This window comes from Octopus sinensis, linkage group LG4 (assembly GCF_006345805.1).
Source record: "Octopus sinensis linkage group LG4, ASM634580v1, whole genome shotgun sequence".
Taxonomy (NCBI): domain Eukaryota; kingdom Metazoa; phylum Mollusca; class Cephalopoda; order Octopoda; family Octopodidae; genus Octopus; species Octopus sinensis.
In genome coordinates this window covers 107166419-107186418 of record NC_043000.1, presented here as the reverse complement: position 1 = coordinate 107186418, position 20000 = coordinate 107166419, and the positions used below count along the sequence as shown (strand labels likewise).

At 35.1% G+C, this 20000-nt stretch overlaps 1 protein-coding gene across 3 annotated transcripts in view; it reads left to right on the top strand.

Annotated features, from left to right (window-relative positions):
- The first annotated feature begins 3469 nt into the window (after positions 1-3469).
- LOC115210305 (retinoblastoma-like protein 1) overlaps positions 3470-20000 on the top strand; it is an 88552-nt gene continuing 72021 nt past the window's right edge. For 2 of the 3 annotated variants that reach the window (XM_036502304.1, XM_036502305.1), the window contains exon 1: positions 3470-4523. In XM_036502304.1, the coding sequence (XP_036358197.1) occupies positions 4392-4523 (132 nt within the window). In that variant the 5' untranslated portion in view covers positions 3470-4391. The remainder of the gene's footprint in view (positions 4524-20000) is intronic. The other variant, XR_004998818.1, reaches the window with a different exon arrangement.

Below are 20000 nucleotides of genomic sequence, written 5' to 3'. Positions count from 1 at the left end.
TTTCTGAGCGCCTGTACGATATCGCTAGATAGCAGTTGAACCTACAATAGGTTCAACTGTCACCTTTAACAGGTTTGTTTTTAGGCCTGCGGAGTTTCTAGCAACCATCCTCACCAGACTAGCCTGCTGGGGGTGCCGGTTTAGTCGCCGACGAGGCGACTATGTAACAAGTACTACTAGATTTCATGTTGCCAGTAGAGACCCATCCATCCATCCATCCACCTGCCCACCCACCCGTCCATCCGTCCATCCATCCATCCATCCATCCATCCGTCCATCCATCCATCCATCCATCCATCCACATACACACACACAGACAGACAGGTTATAAATTCACATTTTTACTAATAATAATTGGTGCACTTGGCATTGTGAGTAAATGCCAAAGTGACAATCTGGATAAGCCAGTGTATTCAGAAAAAGAAACCAACTCGCACATTACGAATAGAATCTTTGAGTGGAACAGTAAAAATATGCAAGACTTTCCTCAAGTTTAGAATGTGATATTGTTTTTGTTATTTACATTCCAACGATGGAACTTTGTATATTTGTTGGAATCCAGCTCCGTCAGAAAGAATTTAAATAATTAAGAGCAGCTGAGAACATACATACATAAACACACACACATGTATGTATGTATGTATGTATGTATGTATGTATGTATGTATGTATGTATGTATGTATGTATGCATGCATGTATGTATGTATGTATGTACACATACACACACATGTTCTTTTGCTTGTTTTAGTCGTTGGACTGCGCCCATGCCGAGGCAGCGATCGTAGTAGAAGACACGACCATTTACGTATGTGTACACATGCATGTTTTACACCCATTAAAAACCTTACCTAAATGATTTTGTGAGACAATTTTCGATTTGCTATAGATTAAACCCGCCCCTTAAATAAAATGCAATAAAATATATAACAATAATAATAATAATAATAATAGTCATTTTTTTTATTAGCCACGGAAGCACAAATGAGGGGACATCACGAAAACAGACAACAGTTTGTGTGGGGATTTACATAAATAATAATAATAATAACAATAATAATCGGGTTTGATTTCCTTTGCAGTCCATTCATACTTGCTCTAACATGACAGTCAATGTTGTGTCTACACGTGGTTATATCTTTCCCGTTGACTGCGTCAACTGCTTCCGTAAATATATTAAGTACCCAGACATGGAGAGAACCCTACATAGTGACTCGATCTGCTGCTATAAGTGAACAAATCTCTCGCAAAATCACAGCTTAATTGTCTTATAAAAGATAAGAGTTAGCATATTAAATATTACCGAGTATAAAAGTTACGGAATATTGTTCACTGTGGGTCTGTCTGTTTAAATTTGATCTAACAGCCAACAAGCAAGGCAAAAACAAAAATAAGAAGAGCCCCAATCTTCCGAAATTTAGTTTTGTAATACTCATATATTTATATTTTAATGAGTTATATATCCGTCGGTTCTAGCTCTATCATTAAAATTCTATGCATATTAATTATTCAATTAAAATAGCATCTGTAATTAGTATAAATAAATATACTATAAAACGCTGTTGAAATAAAGATTTGTCTACAGTAAATGTTATTGTTTAACCCTAAATTTGCCCTGTTAATCTAAAGCGTTCCAACCGTTACCATCACGTCTTTTACCACAGTGTATCTAAGATTACATTGTGTCCTTTCTTTATTTAAGACTGTAGGGTGAGACTTAACGGAAATTAACTGCCATTTCTAGCATGTCGAGTGACTTGCGTAGAGGCTCCTTCGTTGGTTCGTGTCTGCAACAGTCTTGTGAGCTCAGACTGAGCAGACCTATAATTAAGCGCGTTCCAGATGTGACTACTCATTTTAAATCCAGATATAGTGTACCTAGGATAATCTCGGACTACATTATCCAATGTCACCTTTAAGGATGATTTGGATGCTATTTATAGCAGGTTGAACGAATGAATGCGTAGGAGAGGCCCCTACATTAGTTTGACCTGAGAATTAACGTGTTTATCGTAGTCGTTTGACCTCACAACGGCTCTGAATTATCAAATCTACAATAAAAGACGTATCAGACGTGACCATATGTCTCCCCAGCCCCGCCTAAGATATATTTTCTGAGCCTTCTTTTTTTTTTAAACAGAAAGTGTATTCTGAGGGAAATCTGGCTACTATTTCTAGCAGATCGAATGTCTGTGTATGTAGCTTACTGGTGTCTGTAATAATGCTATTTAACCCCATCCTAGTTGGCCCTGATTGGGAAAACTTAGGATCAGAGGCGTTCCTGCCATAATCACCCTGTTTTTGTATATCTAAATCTGCATTATCTAACGTGTCCTTCTTTTCCTAAAACGATAGCATGTAATTTTAGGAACTTTTAACTGCCAAATCTAACAGATCTAGCGACTACGTAGAAACGTCTTCTTTTGCTCTGATTCCGAATGTGGTGCATGCATAACCTACTTTACATACATTGGTAATCAACAACTAACTTCCAAAATCTTCTTTAGAACTGTGTTTTGTTAAAAGTAATTTTTCTACCAAGGTCACATGAAAATATCTTCACCTCCTTTCAAAAATTGCAACCCATTTTTTTTTTATGTGCATATCCGTTTTTCCTTTCTAAATTTCCTTTTGCAAAACCTTAAGATAATTTTTTTACTAACCTATTTATTCATACTGCACTGCATTGCAGCAAAGCTGCTTTGAGTTGACACCTCATATACTTGTTCAGTCCAAGACTAGCCCCGAACAAGTAAATTTATCATCTTAAGCGCAACAACGGCAACCATCCCATTTTGTTTTTAATTCAGATTTGTTTATCTTTTATTTTTTACTGCGGCCATACTGGAGCACCGCCTTGACTAGTTTAGTCAAATAAATCGACTCCAGTACTTTTTTTTCCCCTAAGCCCCCTACTTATTTTAGCGTTTTTTCCTGCCGAACCGCTAAGTGGCGGGGGCATAAACAAAACAAAACCGGTTGTCTAGTGGAAGAGAGGGGCAAACACACACATAAAGATACGCACACATTCACCACACACACACATATATATATAAACCACGGTCCTAAGGCCCATGGTACCACACAGTGGGACCGAACCCAGAATCTATGAAGTTGGGAAGCAAACTTCTTGTCACACAGGCACATCTGCGCAGTATTTTAGACATTATTTAATGTCTTTTTCCGTTTAAAACAGTAGATATAATTTATATTTAGTTTCTCTTTCTAGCATATGAAGCGACCACGTCGTGGCTGCCCTTGTTGGATGGTCCTCCTCCCCATACTTTATAACATTAGTCAACCAATCAGCTGTTATAAACCACTGAAAACATCACCTCATAGTAAAGTTCCTTTTACTTCTCTTATCTCTCACTATTCCTCATCCTCCTACTCCAATAGTTCCGACTAGTTACTCTCCACATGTTGGTAGAAAGTTTTTTTTTTATGTCTTACTTTTCTTTTAGTTTAGTTATTTTTTTGTTCATTATTAATTTCCCGCCACTTCGTCGACTTAGCAGATTCTTTGCTGTCATCGTAACAACTTAGAAACTGACCTGGATTAAGTCGTCGCTTTCACTTCCTTCCTTCGTTGCTTATAGTGAGTACCTGGATTTGTATTTATGGAATTGTGGAGATACCAACATCAATGTCTTTGGTATTACTACCTGAAAACCTGACTAAAATTCTGGTCGTTCAGGAAAAGAAGAAAAAAAAAAAGGAAAAGGATAAACTTTTCATCGATGCTGCTCCGCTAAAAAATTTTCAACGTCGGCTAATAGGCTAGGCTGGTAGTAAGCTTTCTAATTTTTACATTGATTTTTTTTTATTTAATTTTTTTTTTCTTTTGTGAAGTTTATTAGTAGACAGTTATGTAGTAATGGCATCATGCTAACTTCTGTCTTCTGTTTCGAACTTAGATTTACAAGCACCACATCATTATCACCATCGCTTGTTGTCAACGCCGCCTTTCCTCGTTTACCACTTCTCTGCCGTCGCCAATCACGTACTATAGAATTCACTCCATCACCACCATCATCAGACAGAGGTGACTGCTGCCACCGCGACCTCCCTCCCTTCCATACAGATACTCTCACAACAGTTTCGCTTCTACCACGTTGATGCATGTCTACTCTTACTATTACCATTACTACAACTACTACTCTCATCTTAATCGAAGGTGAGGCAAGCCCTGGAGATAATTAATCTCTCTTACCTTCACGGTTACTATATAATATTACTACGAGAGAGAGAGAGAGAGAGACACACACACACAATCAGACAGACAGACAGACATACCGGTATTCAACCGAAGCACCAAGTTTGTCAGGCGTCTTACTACTAGTGTAGTGTTCCACTAGTCCATTCTAGTGCACCACTAGTAAACCTGCTCAAAATGGGTCTGTCCGGAGATGAAGATGTGGAGCAAAGATTCTCCAATTTATGTCGAGATCTTAACATGGACAGAAGTAGCCAAGAGGAGGCGTGGGAATCTTATCGTAGGATTCGCACCTACTTTGTACTTGAGGTAAGCAGCTTTATTATTACATTTATTGTTTTAGTATTTTTTTTTTTTACTTTTGTTTCGAATATCGATGAAATCGGGTTTGATCTGAATATATATTTGTATTGGTTTGATTATTTTTTTTAGTCCCATCACGATCTTATTCGATGTGAAAATGATAAAGTCATTAAGTTGTCACATGCCTGGCAACTAACTTAGAAAGGTATCTCCGTACTTAAATATCTCAAAACTACAAACCCGATCGGTTCATAACCGGCTTCTATACATTACGTTTTAGAGTCAATACTGATTAAAATATAATAATTCTCTCTATTTTTTTTTTTGTGTAATTGTGTTTAAGTAGTAATTTGCATAGTACCTGATAAATCGGTCTTGCTGTCTTCCTGCGTAATTAGATGTAACGTTCGTGTGATTCTTTACACCTATTATGGTCTTATTTCGAAGTTTGCATGTGAAAAGAACAGACAAAAGAAAAGGAAAAATAAAACGGCCCCCCAAATAAACAAACTAAAACAAACGAGAGTTAGAAAGAGACACATAAAAGAGCTAAAAGGACTCGAAACCATTTGTGACGTTAGTTGCTAAAATATTTAGCATCTCTTGTAGATACTACCAATTAGAGTCTCTTTATATATACATGCACATACATCTAAGTATGTGAACTATGTATGGTTAAGCATATATATATATATATATATATATATATATATATACATACACACATATGTATTTCAATAAGTGTGTATGCCTTATATATTTTACATGCATACTTATATAAACTATGTTTATATATACACTCATAAGCACACATATATGCATTATACATATTAAGATATATACATAAATATATTATAGCATGATATATACATATTTTATGGTATCAATCTATCTATCTATATATATATATGCGTTTAATTTTATACATGCATATGCATTGTATAATTATATACATGCATTGTATATATTAAGATATATATATATATATATATATATATATATATATAGTATGATATACATTATGTATATACATTTAATGGTATATATTATTTTATGTATATACGCAAGCTCATGTGCATTATGCATATATATCTATATATACATACACACTCATATTGTTTTATCATATAATTTACATTATATAGATTTAAATATATATACACATACACACACATATATGTATATATTTTATATATAGCTATATTTTTCTGCAGCCATTTTTGTAAATTTTGCAGCCACTCATCCCGTTTTTTCTTTTTAAATCCCCCAATCATCTGTTTTTGGTTCTGTTATGATCTACAATACAATGTATTCAGCATTGGAATAACCGAATTATTGAATTTAAAAATTAAAAAAAAAAAATACTTCAAAGTCATGGTGGGTGGATTCTATTAACCATCAAAGATAAAATTGCTAACCCATTCGATTCGCAAGAAAATATAATTTCTAAGTAATCATCGATATCTTTTGTTATTTTTTGTCCTCTCTTATTAGTTTGATCTCCAGTTAATATAAGAAACTTTTGGAGAAATACAGATTGTATTCAAAGATATCGGGATTCTTTATAAATATCAATTATTATTTAATAATGTATGCATTTTAACGGGTACTAGCTCGAATACATATGTAGGATATGTATATATATTTATATATATATATATTTATATATATAGGCCTGTTTATGTGTGTAGAGTCTAGATTATTTGGATCTGTGTTGGTAAAATGATTGGATCAAGTTTGAAAATGTCGGTTTTTTTTTGAGAGTATATAGTTTGAAATTAACTTGGATCTGTGTTGGTATATGGCTGTAATGTCGATTGCAGAGAATTAACATCACTTCAGATTTCTATAAATTACTAAATCATTGCTGTATTTAACGCTTGTGTCGACTGTGAAAGAGGCACACTACAACTTTAAACAAGAATATATATTTATTTATTTGTATATGTATGTGTATATGCTCAGCTGTGTGATGTGTCATGGCTCTAAAATTAGACATCTTTTTTACCTAGGTTTGTAATAACTAAACAGTTTTGTCCAGCACTATACTATTTCTCTTAATTTTCTAACCAGAAAGAAATTATTTATTTAAAAAGATATTTTTTCTGCTGCAGTAACGTGTGTATGTATATATAATATATGTATATATGTAATATATGCATATGTATATTGTTTGCTTTTATGTGAAGTTACATAAAAAAAAACAATTTAACATTATATTGAATGGTCATTCAGTGCTTTATAGTTGAGTATATATTTTTTATTAAGCGAAGGTTGACAGTGACTTCGAGGTTTTAGCTTGCCAGCCGTCATCGGCTTATATGTGTGTAGATTTGGTAAAATGCTCATCATATGCGCTCATATATATATGTATATGATATTGTTTAACCAACTCCGCTTTATTTCATTTAATTCGATATACTTACTTCTTTTGAGGGGTAGGTAAAAATGGAACACTATTTGAATAGAGTATCTGTCGAAAAAAACCCACCCAAAACTCAGCAAATCAATTTCTTTATTACAATGTTCATAATTTACCCTCAAGACCCATTTAATATAAAAAGGGAGCAAACAATAGGACTTGATTCCTCGAGAATCACTTTGTATTTTAGATTGCAGTCTTTGAAATTTTAAAACTAGTCATTTAGAATCTCTACGATCTTCGAAAAGCAGTTTTTTTCGCGATTATTAAATATGCATAAATTTATCTTATTTCAAAACGAAATAATGCTGTTTATAATTAAATATATGGGTTATTATAAAACTAGATTTAATCATTTCTAAATAATTCAGACGCAGTAAATTTGACTTCCTACTTTCATTTTATTACTTTTATATGAAAATAATTTTCTTGTTTAACATTGATATTTTCTTTAAGGGTATTCTAAGAATAAACGTGTCATCCACACGCGACCTAGGTACCTTACGTCAGACACCCTTAGATATGATATAATTTAGTCTCCTTTGACAGTACGACACATTATATATCCATCAGGGAACAGGTTTGCACTGCATTCTTCCTTCTTAGCGTGAAACAACCGATAAAACATTTATAAGTCGCTACAAATTCGAGGACTAACAATTTCTACTTTCTTTCGAAGATCACACGAAACTGCATCCAAAAATCTGTTTCTTTTTCTGAACCAGAAAATACTGGTCTCTGTAGGTTTCCATTCTCAGGACGAGGAAACACTCCAGCCCTGATACATTCTTTACCTCTATAAAACTCGAGTGTAACTTACATTGGATGGAGTACTGCTCACATATCTGAAATGGTGCTTCTGCTATCCCCATGAATACCCTAGGTTGCATCCAAAAGATAATTTACAATTTGGCTGACGTATTAACTCACCAGTATAACTATTATAATCACTAATGCACAGATACTCTGCTCCTCTGAACTGGCTACATAACTGGTTTTTTGTTTTTGGGTGGGTTGGCTGCACATCCACTCATCTTATCAGCTGTCTCCCTATCTAATCCCCCAGATTTTACCCTAGACAATTTTCCCTATTGTCCGTCTTCAAAGCATTTGTCCTCAAAACAACTGGAATTTCCTCCTTGCACACCTTTTTGTTTATCTCTCCCAGAAGCATTGACCTAGAAAGTTGATCTTAAGCATAAACCATAATGCTCTCAACAATCTGGTAAAGCCTACACAGGTCATGGACACTGTTCTCTTCATTCTCTAATTAATAAAAACAAACAAATGGACACATGCCTATATGAATAGATTTCTAGCTACTATTCAGGTAGTCAAGTCATGTAATAAAAACATTAAGATTAGCAATTTCCTGGCTATGACAATTAAGGTGGAACACGCTGAATTCATTAACTGTATTTCAGTACGATTCAAGTTTGCGTTGTTCCATTGAAATAGTATAAAAATTCAAATAAAACTAAATAAATATAAATGCTGATACTGAGTTGTAAGTTTGAGATAAAAGAAACTTTCTGTATTTAAGGTTAATTTGTAGATTGAATTATTCATGTGAGAAAGAGAGGGCAGGGTGTTTTCCACAACTCTTTATTAAAATAATCAGACGAGGACAGCTGCATAAAGAAGTGCTGGTCTCTAATTGTGGAGGCAACCTGTGGAAGAGGTAGATGTGGGACAAGGTGGTGAAATATGATCTTTGGTTGTTGAGTTTCGTGGAAGCAATGTCAAGTGATTGAGAGTTCTGGTGATTTGCTGTGTTTGAGAAGACACATCAAATTAAGTGAAATCTTGGTCATGGCCAGTACTGTAGCGCGTAAGACACCTAGTACATTCTGTAGAGTGGTTGGCATTAAGAAGGGCATCCAATCATAGAAACCGAGGCAAAACAAACTGTATAACCTATGCCAGCGTGGAAAATGGACATTAACCCTTTAGTGTTCAGATCATTCTGCCAAATATAAAATAAATAAATGTGCTCTTTTAAAGCCTAGCCAGGCTCATGAGCCCAGTTTCTATGGCGTATGTGTTCCCCAGCTGGACGGGGCGCCAGTCCATCGCAGCGTTACTCATTTTTGCCAGCTGAGTGGACTGGAGCAACATAAAATGAAGTGTTTTGCTCAAGAACACAATGCATCGCCTGGTCCAGGAATCAAAACCACAATCTTACGACCATGATACTGACACCCTAACCACTAAGCCACGCGCCTCCACTTTCTGCCAAATATAATACTTATTAATTCATATTGTTTCAAACTAATCAAGCATTGTCTTGTTGCTTCAAGATTTTGATAATGTGATTTAGAATGACATTATAGGGTAGGTGGGAGAGGCCAGATCTGGCCAGTTTGAACATAAAACAGGTAGAATAATTTGGTCGGATATGGCTAGTTTAAATGCTAAAGGTTTAAATAATGATGATGATGATCAATAGATCAAAACTAAAAGGCTTTGGTTTACTTCTCATCTTTAACCTAATAAACATTAAAACTTATGGGTAAATATGTAAATCTATGATATAAAAATATTTGAAGAAATTAGCATCAGGAGTAGAGCTTTAAGGACAGGTGCAGGCCTGACGATGTGGTTCAGAAGTTCACTTTGCAACTATGGTGTTCCAGGTTCTGTCTAACTGTGCAACATCTTGGGCAAGTATTTTTTAGAATAGCTTGGGCCATCTGAAGTCTTGTGAGTGGAGTTGGTTGTGTGTGTATTTGCATTGCTTTGACTTGACAAAAGCTGTAAATGAGTTTCACCATCATAGAAGTGTTGTCACTTGATTCCATAGAAGATTGGAAACATATCCAGCCATTGTGCTGTTTGTGTTCTTAATACTAGGGGGAAGTGTTACCTTGCTTAATATCTAGTGAGGGTTGGCAACAGGAAGGGTGTACAACTATGGAAAATCTGCCTCAGTGACTTTTAGTATGATTTCTACAAAGATGGAAAAGTGAATGTTAAAATGATGAGAATGTTGTTTGAAATTCTATGAAATTCTTTCAAATTGTTTTCTGTTAATCAAAATTGAGTGTAACATTTGTAGAAATGGTTTGTTTTTGTTTGATTTTAGCCGAAATTGTAATGCCAGAGTGTGAGTGAGGACTCTGGAGTAGAGAGAGAGTAGTAGTAGGTAAATTGAGTGATTGAGTGTACTTTGTTGCTGAGTGGTTTTACTTTAAAACATCGTATACCCGCAGTTCTAAGTCACAGTTAATATTGTGACGAGGACTGAGTTTTGTCAGGGTTAACATGTACTCAACACTGTAATAATTTATTTTATATTGTTGTGAATAGCTCTTGTATTGTTGGTTACAGGTTTCCAATTGGTCAATTGCTAGTCAATTGCTAGCATGATGTCAAGCCTAAAGTGTCATACTGTGGGACTGAATCTGAAATTATGTGATTGGGAAGCAAACTTTTCAGTCACATACCTGTGTTTATGAAGACAGTTTTTCAGGGCTGATCTTATAAATAAACTGTGAACATTTTTATTGGATCATAAATGCAATTATTAATGTAATTTCATATTTAGAATAGAGTACATTAACAAATATTTTAAGGTAATTTTTTCTTGTAAAACAAATATCAGCCTTGCAGGCCTCCTGACAGTCTTCCTCATTTTACCCTATCCTCTACGTCCCTTTTCACCAATTCCTTGCTTTCATTTTCTCTCCCATTGTCTTTAGCCAGGTCTTCCTTGAGCTTCCTCTACTTCTTGCACATTCTTTTTCATTGCTCCTCTCACAATGAAATTTTTGACCCTTGAATGTATTGTATGTATTTGCCTTCACTAATCTGCTTTCACCTTGGCAACGAAATTGCTGTGTCTTCCAGAGCAGACATAATAGAAATACATCCAATTTGTTGTTCTCATCTAGCTTCATAAGTCTCAGGTATCTTCGCAAATGCTAAAATCATATATCAGAAACATCATTCCATCAAAACCTCTAAGTAGAAATTTCTTGGCATTTTTTACTAAGTAAAACATTATTCTGGGGGCTCATCTAACACTATTTTGCCACTGGACTTGTCATAGCCAATTACCAGTGGCATGTTGAAAATATATATATACCCATTCTGTGGTTTATTATAGAATAAAACAGTATGTACCAATTTATTATGTATTCCAGCTGTTACATTGATTGAATCTGTGTTATCAACAGTGCTATAGACAGTATTACAACTGCTAAACATGGTTCTTATGCTGCTGCTATCAGGAAATCTACTTCAGTTAAGTTAAAACTTGTGTTTAACATAGATTAAGGACTTTACCTGGCCATACAGAATGTCCTGTTGTTGATGAACTAGTTGTAAGTGTAAGATCAGACATTTTGCAAAAGTATGTTGGAAACAAAAGGTATAGGCAGTATTATCGTATGAAACACCTGAATAGAAATATGAGGGGGGGTGCTGAAAAGTTCCTGGCTTTAAGGGTATTGTGAAAGGCCTGGTTGAAGGCCAAGGCTTCGGAGTTCTTTTACAGGGCTTAGAAAAACTGAAGGACCACTACAATAAATATGTGAATCTGAGAAGGGAATATGTTAAATATAATCCTCTCTCTCTTTCGGAGAAGCACTGAGCACCTACACGCACATATACACACACGGCAGTAACTTCCGCCTACCGAATTCAATCACAAAGCTTCGGTCGACTCGGGGCTATAGCGGAAGACACCTGTACAAAGTGCCACACAGTGGGACTGAATCCGAAACCCATCGTAATTAACTAATCCTCTTGTATTTTCTTTTACCCAAAGCCATGACTTTTTCAGCCCTCCTCGTATCTCTTTGGCTGTGAATATAGGAGCTGCTATCAGTCATTGTTGACCATTTATCTGCACTTGTATGTGCAGTTCTGCTCAAGAAGACTGGAAATTACCCATGCATACAGATGCTCTTCTCCGCTATACCAATGTTTATTTGAGGAAAAGACCTACTGATTTGGGCTGATAGTTTGGCATCAATATTGTTGTAAGCATTGCTGTCAGAATGCAAAAAGCTGGAATGGATCACAAGTGATCCTGTCTGATCCTCTAACAGCCCTGCCGATTCTTTGCCTTGGTTGCTACTTTTTTTTTTATCAACTCCAAAAGGATTGGAGGTCAGACTCTGGTGGGTTGGGGCTAATAGTGTGAAATGTTCTATCCAATTGTCTAACGACTCTGACAATTTGCTGCCTTTGGCTCTGTAAATAGGCACAATCAACTGGAAAGATATTGGAAAAAGCTTGGCATTAATCATCCCAAAAGATGTAATCTGTTGGTAGAAAAAAGTCCTGCTGGCATGGATGTGTGGTAAGATGTTTGCTTCCCTATTGCAAGGTTCTGGGTTCAGTCCCACTTTGTGGTTACTATAGCATTGGACCAACCAAAGCCTTGTGAGTGGATTTGGCAGATGAAAACTGAAAGAAACTGGTCATGTGTGTGTGTCTATGTTTGTCCCCCACCGCCACTTGACAACTGGTGTTGGCATGTTTATGTCCCTGTAACTTAGTTGTTTGGCAATTTGGCAAAAGAAACTGATAGAATAAATACCAGGTTTAACCCTTTCGTTACTGTATTTATTTGGAGATGCTCTGCGTTTCTTTCATTTACTTTAAATATAACAAAGAATTTAGTAAAATAACTTAGTTATCATTAAGCTAGTGTTATGAACATAAATTGTCACTAAGGTTTGGTGGAAGATTTTAATTCAGAACTTTTGAAAGCAAGACATTTTTACTTCAGAGCCAGAGCCGGTTTCAACCAGGTTGGTAATGAAAGGGTTAATAATTACTGGGGTCAATTTATTTGATGAAAATTCTTCGAGGCAGTGTCCCAGCATGACCACTCTCTAATGACTGGAACAAGTAACTGATAAAAGATAAGTGGAAAGATAATTCTAAATATTAAAGTAAAAATTTGCAACCTAGGAACAACCGAATGTTTTGTTATCCATAGAAAATCTGATTATGGCATTTCAGATAGAATTTAATCCTTTTGATACCAACATGTCCAAGACCATATCTGATTCATATTTCTTTACTGCCCACAAGGGGCTACACACAGAGGGGACAAACAAGGACAAACGGATTGTCGATTATATTGACCCCCAGTGATTAATTGGTGCTTATTTAATCGACCCCGAAAGAATGAAAGGCAAAGTCGACCTCAGCGGAATTTGAACTCAGAATGTAGCGACAGACAAAATACTGCTAAGCATTTCGCCTGGCATGCTAACGTTTCTGCCAGCTCACTGCCTTAAGACCATATCTGATTCTATGATACAAACTTCATTTTAATCCCTTAGCATTTAAACTGGCCATATCTGGCCTATGTACTCTACCAGTTATATGTTGAAACAAGCTAGATCCAGCCTCTCACACCTACCCTACAATATCATTCTAAAAATAAATAGTTACATCATCAAAATTTCACGGTTTTATGATAATACTTGATTAATTTTAAAATATGTGGATAAATAAGCTTTACATTTGATAAATTAATCTGAATGTTAAAGTATTAAAGTGATCTGAATTAAAATGTTTCCATCAAAAATTTCATGTTAATTCATGGTCTAAATATCAGCACCAGCTTAATAATGATGAAGTTATTTTACTAAATACTTCATTATTTTAAAAATTAATTGGAACAGAGGCAGGTGTATTTCAACAGAAATATGGTAACAAAAGGGTTATAGGTAGCCTCCTGCCCTTAATTGTGTTTGCTGCATGTGTGCTGATCTGAAATTTAATAGCATACTAGCAGTATAGCCCAGCGTTGCTCGGGCTTGTTTTCCTTTCGACCCTTTAGAATTGGAATTTTTGAAAGGTAAAAAATTTGCATTATGTAGCTTGTTATTCTCTTTAAGTGAACATTTTTCTGGTTGAAATACACCGAAAAATGGCAACACACCAGTCAAAAAATCGTAAAAAATAGGGATTTTCATAGAAAAAAAGCACCCTTTTGATGTAAATAATTTTTGGTGTTAACATGATCCAATTTGAATTTTATCTTCTACGGAATGAAGAGCAAGCCTTCTTCTATCACACTCTCAATTTTGGTCAACTTGCGCCGCAGGGTCTCGGTGGAGATAGTGTTAGTTGAAGGCTACCAAACCTGCCACACACAGACAACTTCAGCTTTATATATATAGATTTAAGAAACTTTCAAAACAGTGAATAGTCAGTACATCCATCAAAATTACAAACTGATCAGTTGAGACAGTATTAAAAAAACAACAAAACTTTGGTAGTGATTGTCACTTGATATCATAGGACCAATTATTGAAACGGGTGATTTTTATGTTTTGATGATACTTTAACTTTAAGTGTTGTCCTGACATTTGACCTAAAAGAAAAAACTTTTCAAGCCATCTATCATCTAGTGCCTCTCCTCATTATTCTATTTATTTTGTGGTGTCAGTCAGTTTGAAAGTTCTGAATTTTGGAATTCTTGGAAGACTTAAACAATTCCGTTCATCACCTAACAGATAGAATGAAGGTTACAAAGGAATAATCAAGAAAACTGCTTAGTTTTATCTAATGCAAACGACGATGAAAGCTTTAATAAATACTAGCAGTATCCCCTGGCATTGCTCGGGTTTGTTTCGACCCTTTAGAATTGGAATTTTTGAAAAGTAAAAAATTTGCATTATGTAGCTTGTTATTCTCTTTAAGTAAACATTTTTCTGGTTGAAATACACCGAAAAATGGCGACACAGCAGTAAAAAAAATCGTAAAAAATAGGGACTTTCATAGAAAAAAAAGCACCTTTTTGGTGTAAATAATTTTTGGTCTTAACATGGTCCGATTTGAATTTTATCTTCTATGGAATGAAGAGCAAGCCTTCTTCTGTCATACTCTCAATTTTGGTCAACTTGCGCCCCAAGGTCTCGGAGGAGATAGTGTTAGTTGAAGGCTACCAAACCTGCCACACACAGACAGCTTCAGCTTTATATGTTTAGATTATTAGATCACCACCTTCTAGGCTCAGTGTAATGTCTAATGTTATACATCATTCATTACTAGGAAGACTAGGTAATTAATGGTAATACTAAAAAAAAAACGTTTGTCAATCAGAAATGATTGATTGAGGCCAAAAAGTGCTTGCGATTGAATTATTCTTCTACTGCCACCTCCTAATTCAATTTGCAACAAGTAGGTATGATACAACCATTTATCTCAAGCTCCCTGAATCCATGTCTTGAAATAACGTAGCTGAAGATGCAAATCTTTGAGCAAACAATGAAGTTTAACAGAAATTTGAACTCAAAGCATAAGGACAGATGAAATACCATTAAGCATTTTGCCCGGTGTGCTAACGCTTCGGCCAACTCACCAGCTTAGAATCTAAACATTAATTTTAGAAATATATTCTTTATTCTTATTCCTTAAGCGTTTATTCCCTTATTTACTGACATTAAATTTCATAACACTTTACCTCATAACTCTTTTTCTACTCATTTTTGTTTAATGCGACTAGTGATTTTGAATTCCTCATGAATTTTTCTATCATTTAAGCCTAAGAACAGTATACTTTTAATTTAAAATTAAAAAATGTATGTTAATTGAAGATGTATAGGTGCCTTACTGCCCCCTTTGAGGTTGCAGATATTTTGAAATAACTTTTTTCTACTGAACCAAATATCGAACTATTTATGCCAAAGTGTAGTTGAGGAGGTGTCCTCTTTAAAACTATTTACAGTTTGCAATTTAGTTGAGAACTGAATTAGTGGTGAAGCTTGGAAGCTGCTGTGATTGATGAAATGGTGAACTTAAGAATATATTCAACCACTACCGTGGTTGAATGATATATACATATATATCAATAACTTTGCTAAAATCGTTATGCCAGGTGCAGGCTTGGCTGTGCAGTAAGAAGCTTGCTTCCCGATTACATGGTTCTGGGCTCAAACCACTGTGTAGCACAGTGTCTTCTACTATAGCATCGGGCTGACCAAAGCCTTATGAGTGGGTTTGGTAAATGGAAACTGAAAGAAGCCTGTCGTGTGTATATATTTATGTGTGTGTCTTTGTATCTGTGTTTGTCTCCCAACTATCGCTTGATAATTGACGTTGGTGTGTTTATGCACTTGTAACTTAGCAGCTTGGCAAAAAAGACTGATAGAATAAGTCCTGAGATCGATTTCTTTGACTGAAAAAAACCCTTTAAGGCGGTGCTCCGGCATGGCTGCAGTCAAACGTCTGAAACAAAGGAATTAAAGAAAGTGTAAATCTATTTCTTACTCACCAACACTCCCATTAACCCTTTCAATACCAATCCGGATGAAACCGGCTCTGGCTCTGTAATACAAATGTCTTGTTTTCATAAGTTCTTATTTAGAATCTTCCACAAAGCTTAATCATAATTTATGTTCCTAACACTAGCTTAGTGATAACTACGTTATTTCACTAAATTCTTTGTTATATTTAAAATTAGTCGAAAGAAACACAGAGCATCTCAACAGAAATATGGTAACAAAAGGGTTAAGCATGTATGCAGTGTCTGAAAATATTGGAAACTTTTGATGCTTAATCAGTGGCATCTAACAAAATAAGAATAAAATGTGTATCGAATGATTTAAAATTTTTTTTTGTTGTTTTAGATTCTTTTTATTTTTGTTTATTGGTTTCCACCAGGGGCTGTGGCCATGCTGATCAATTTTTAATGTTTATATCAAATAATGTTATTAAAATTGAGGGATGGGCAAGTATGCAAGTATTAGAATTTAGGATTATCACAAGATTGTCCTTTAAACAAATAACAGTAGATATTTGAGTTAATGAACAAGTCTCTTTATTCTTTTTACTCGTTTCTGTCATATGACCGCGGTCATGCTGGAGCACCGCCTTTAGTCAAGGAAATCGATCCCAGGACTTATTCTTTGTAAGCCTGGTACTTATTCTATTGGTCTCTTTTGCTGAACCGCTAAGTTACGAGGACTTAAACACACCAGCATCAGTTGTCAAGTGATGTAGGGCAGACAAACACAGACACGCAAACACACAAACATATACATACATATATACAACAGGCTTCTTTCAGTTTCTGTCTATCAAATCCACTCACAAGACTTTGGTCGGCCCGAGGCTATAGTAGAAGACACTTGCCCAAGGTACCACGCAGTGGGACTGAACCTGGAACCATGTGGTTGGTAAGCAACCTACTTACCACACAGCCATTCCTGCACCTATGCAGTTGCTTGAAATAGCAGTCAAATCTTACTAAAACCCACACACCCTAGTGTTGTAGGAAAGAACACATTGACTATTGCAACTTCAGAGCATAGTATTCCTGCAAAAATAAAATATAAAAAAAATTTAAAAAAAGCAATAGGGTTATGTCTAGAATACTTTTTAATCTTCGACCTTCTTGATTAGGACTGATCTGAACTATGCAACTACAACAATACCCAGATATTTAGGGGGATGTTGTTACATACCAAATTGGATTATTCCAAATGTAATTTAATGCTACACAACTAAACTGTGCTAATAGTAATAAAATGTTTTGCGTACCATGAATTAACTGAGGATTTTTAAAATTATATTTAACATTGGCTAATGTTGGCAATAGGATTGGCATCTTTTGTTTCATTCCTTGTTTTCACTCTGTTTCGGTCATATTTTATTTTTGCAATTTAGGAAACAGCTGCATTGTTGGTTATGTGCTTCCAATTAGCCAAATTCATTTACTGCATTACAGTGATGCAAATGAGTATCTGGGTAACTTGGACAGAAAAAAATTCTATAGGGTATATTTTTAGCTTGAAATTACCAGTCTATTGTTTTATTTATGCTTATATCTTTTACTGGTATACACCAACAAAAGATACATACATACATTCGTGTGTGTGTGTGAGTGTGATCATTTAATATCCCTTTTTCCATGTTGGCATGTTTGAACGGCTTGATGGGAACCGACAAGTCAGAGAGATGTGCTGAGTTCCAGTCTCTGCTTAGGCATTGTTTCTATAACCGGATACCCTTCCTAATGCCAATTACTGTAACACATTAACCCATTCGTTACTGTATTCATTTTGAGATGCTCTGTGTTTCTTTCAATTACTTTAAATATAACAAAGAATTTAGTAAAATAACTTAGTCATCATTCAGCTTGTGTTAGGAACATAAATTGTGACTACGGTTTGGTGTAAGATTTTAATTCAAAACTTACGAAAACAAGACATTTGTACTCAGAGCCAGAGCCGGTTTCAGCCGGATTGGTAATGAAAGGGTTAACTGTCATAGCCTGTTATTGGAACTTGTTGGTAATTCCACGTATTTCTGATTACACTGCGTACTGTTTAATTACAAGGAAGTGAATTTTTTTTTGCATTTTTACAATATTTTATATAATTAAACTTTAATATTTAACACTCATGTTATTTAAATATCCCTGAAACCATGTCAGAGATGCAGAATAAAATATTTTCTGAAATTATAAAAATTACCACCAGTTTGCAACGAACCACCTGTCTTACATGTGGCAGTTAATATGCTAAAGATATATGCATACATTCATATACATACATCATTTGTTTTCACATAATTATCAAATTACAATCACAACGTTTTGGTTTATAGAAGGCTTAAGATGCTGAAGAGGGGTAGGATCAAACCTTAACCACACAACCAGCCCTACATATTTGTAGTATTTATACATTTATTATGAACTTTGAGGGTGTCCTAGTGTTTGGGACAAGCACGAAGATCAGCATCTTCTGAACCAGTGAAGGATCCTCCATCTGGTCATTTGATTACAAGAAATAATAGCCAACTCACTCTCAAGTCACAACCTAGATTTTGTTTTAAACATTTGTAACTTCATATTATTATATATTATTATAGTTAGGTGTAGGGAGGGTGTTTACTGCCCTAGTGAATAAACAAATGTGTGTTGTGATGGCTTGATAGTAGAAAAAAGTTAACAGCTGGGAGGAATTTAAGCATCCTCACATATTTATGTCTGGGTCAAAACAGGCCACAGATTATCAGTTGCACATCAGTAACACACCTGTCTATATATTAACTATAGGTAAATACAGGTATACATTTAAAAAGAATGATGAAATAAAATATGACACTTTGTCAGTTGAAATCTTAGTGTGTGTATATATATATATATATATATATATATATATATATATATATATATATATATACACACACACATATATATATATATATAATCTTTTTCTTGTTTCAGTCATTTGACTGTGGCCATGCTGGGGTACCGCCTTTTGTTGAACAAATCGACCCAAGGACTTATTCTTTGTCAGCCTAGTACTCATTCTATCGGTCTCTTTTGCCAAACCGCTAAGTTACGGGGATGTAAACACACCAGCATCGGTTGTCAAGTGATGTTAGGGGGATAAACAGACACACAAACATATATACACACATACATATATACAACGGGCTTCTTTCAGTTTCCGTCTACCAAATCCACTCACAAGGCTTTGGTCGGCCCGAGGCTATAGTAGAAGACACTTGCCCAAGGTGCCATGCAGTGGGACTGAACCCGGAACCATGTGGTTCGTAAGCAAGCTACCTTCCACAAAGCCTCTCCTACGCCTATATATATATATATATATATATATATATATATATTGTTACTGTTATTTTGATCTGTGTCAGCCCTAATCATTCTAGCTATGACCATCTCATTATTTAATATATCTAGATCTATTATTTATCCAATTGTCATTACTGTTTCTTATGTTACTCATGTACTCATCTTTGAACTGTTGGTTATATCTGTTATTCCATATCGGTCTCCATCCTTTTTTGCACCACAAACTGGTTTCATGCAAGGCAGTTTTTCTCTGAACCAGGAGATCACATGTAGAACAAAACACAATAAAGTGCATAATATATAATTTAACTATTATGTATAGAATACATATATATTACAATTATAATACATGTATAATGCAGAAACACTCTGCAGACTGAGATAGTTAATAAAATAGAAAGAAAATTTGAAAATTTTTTCTGTTTGTGTGTGGTCCTGTACCAAATGACCCATGGCCTGGTACTGGTCTGCAGTCTGGTAGTTGGGGACT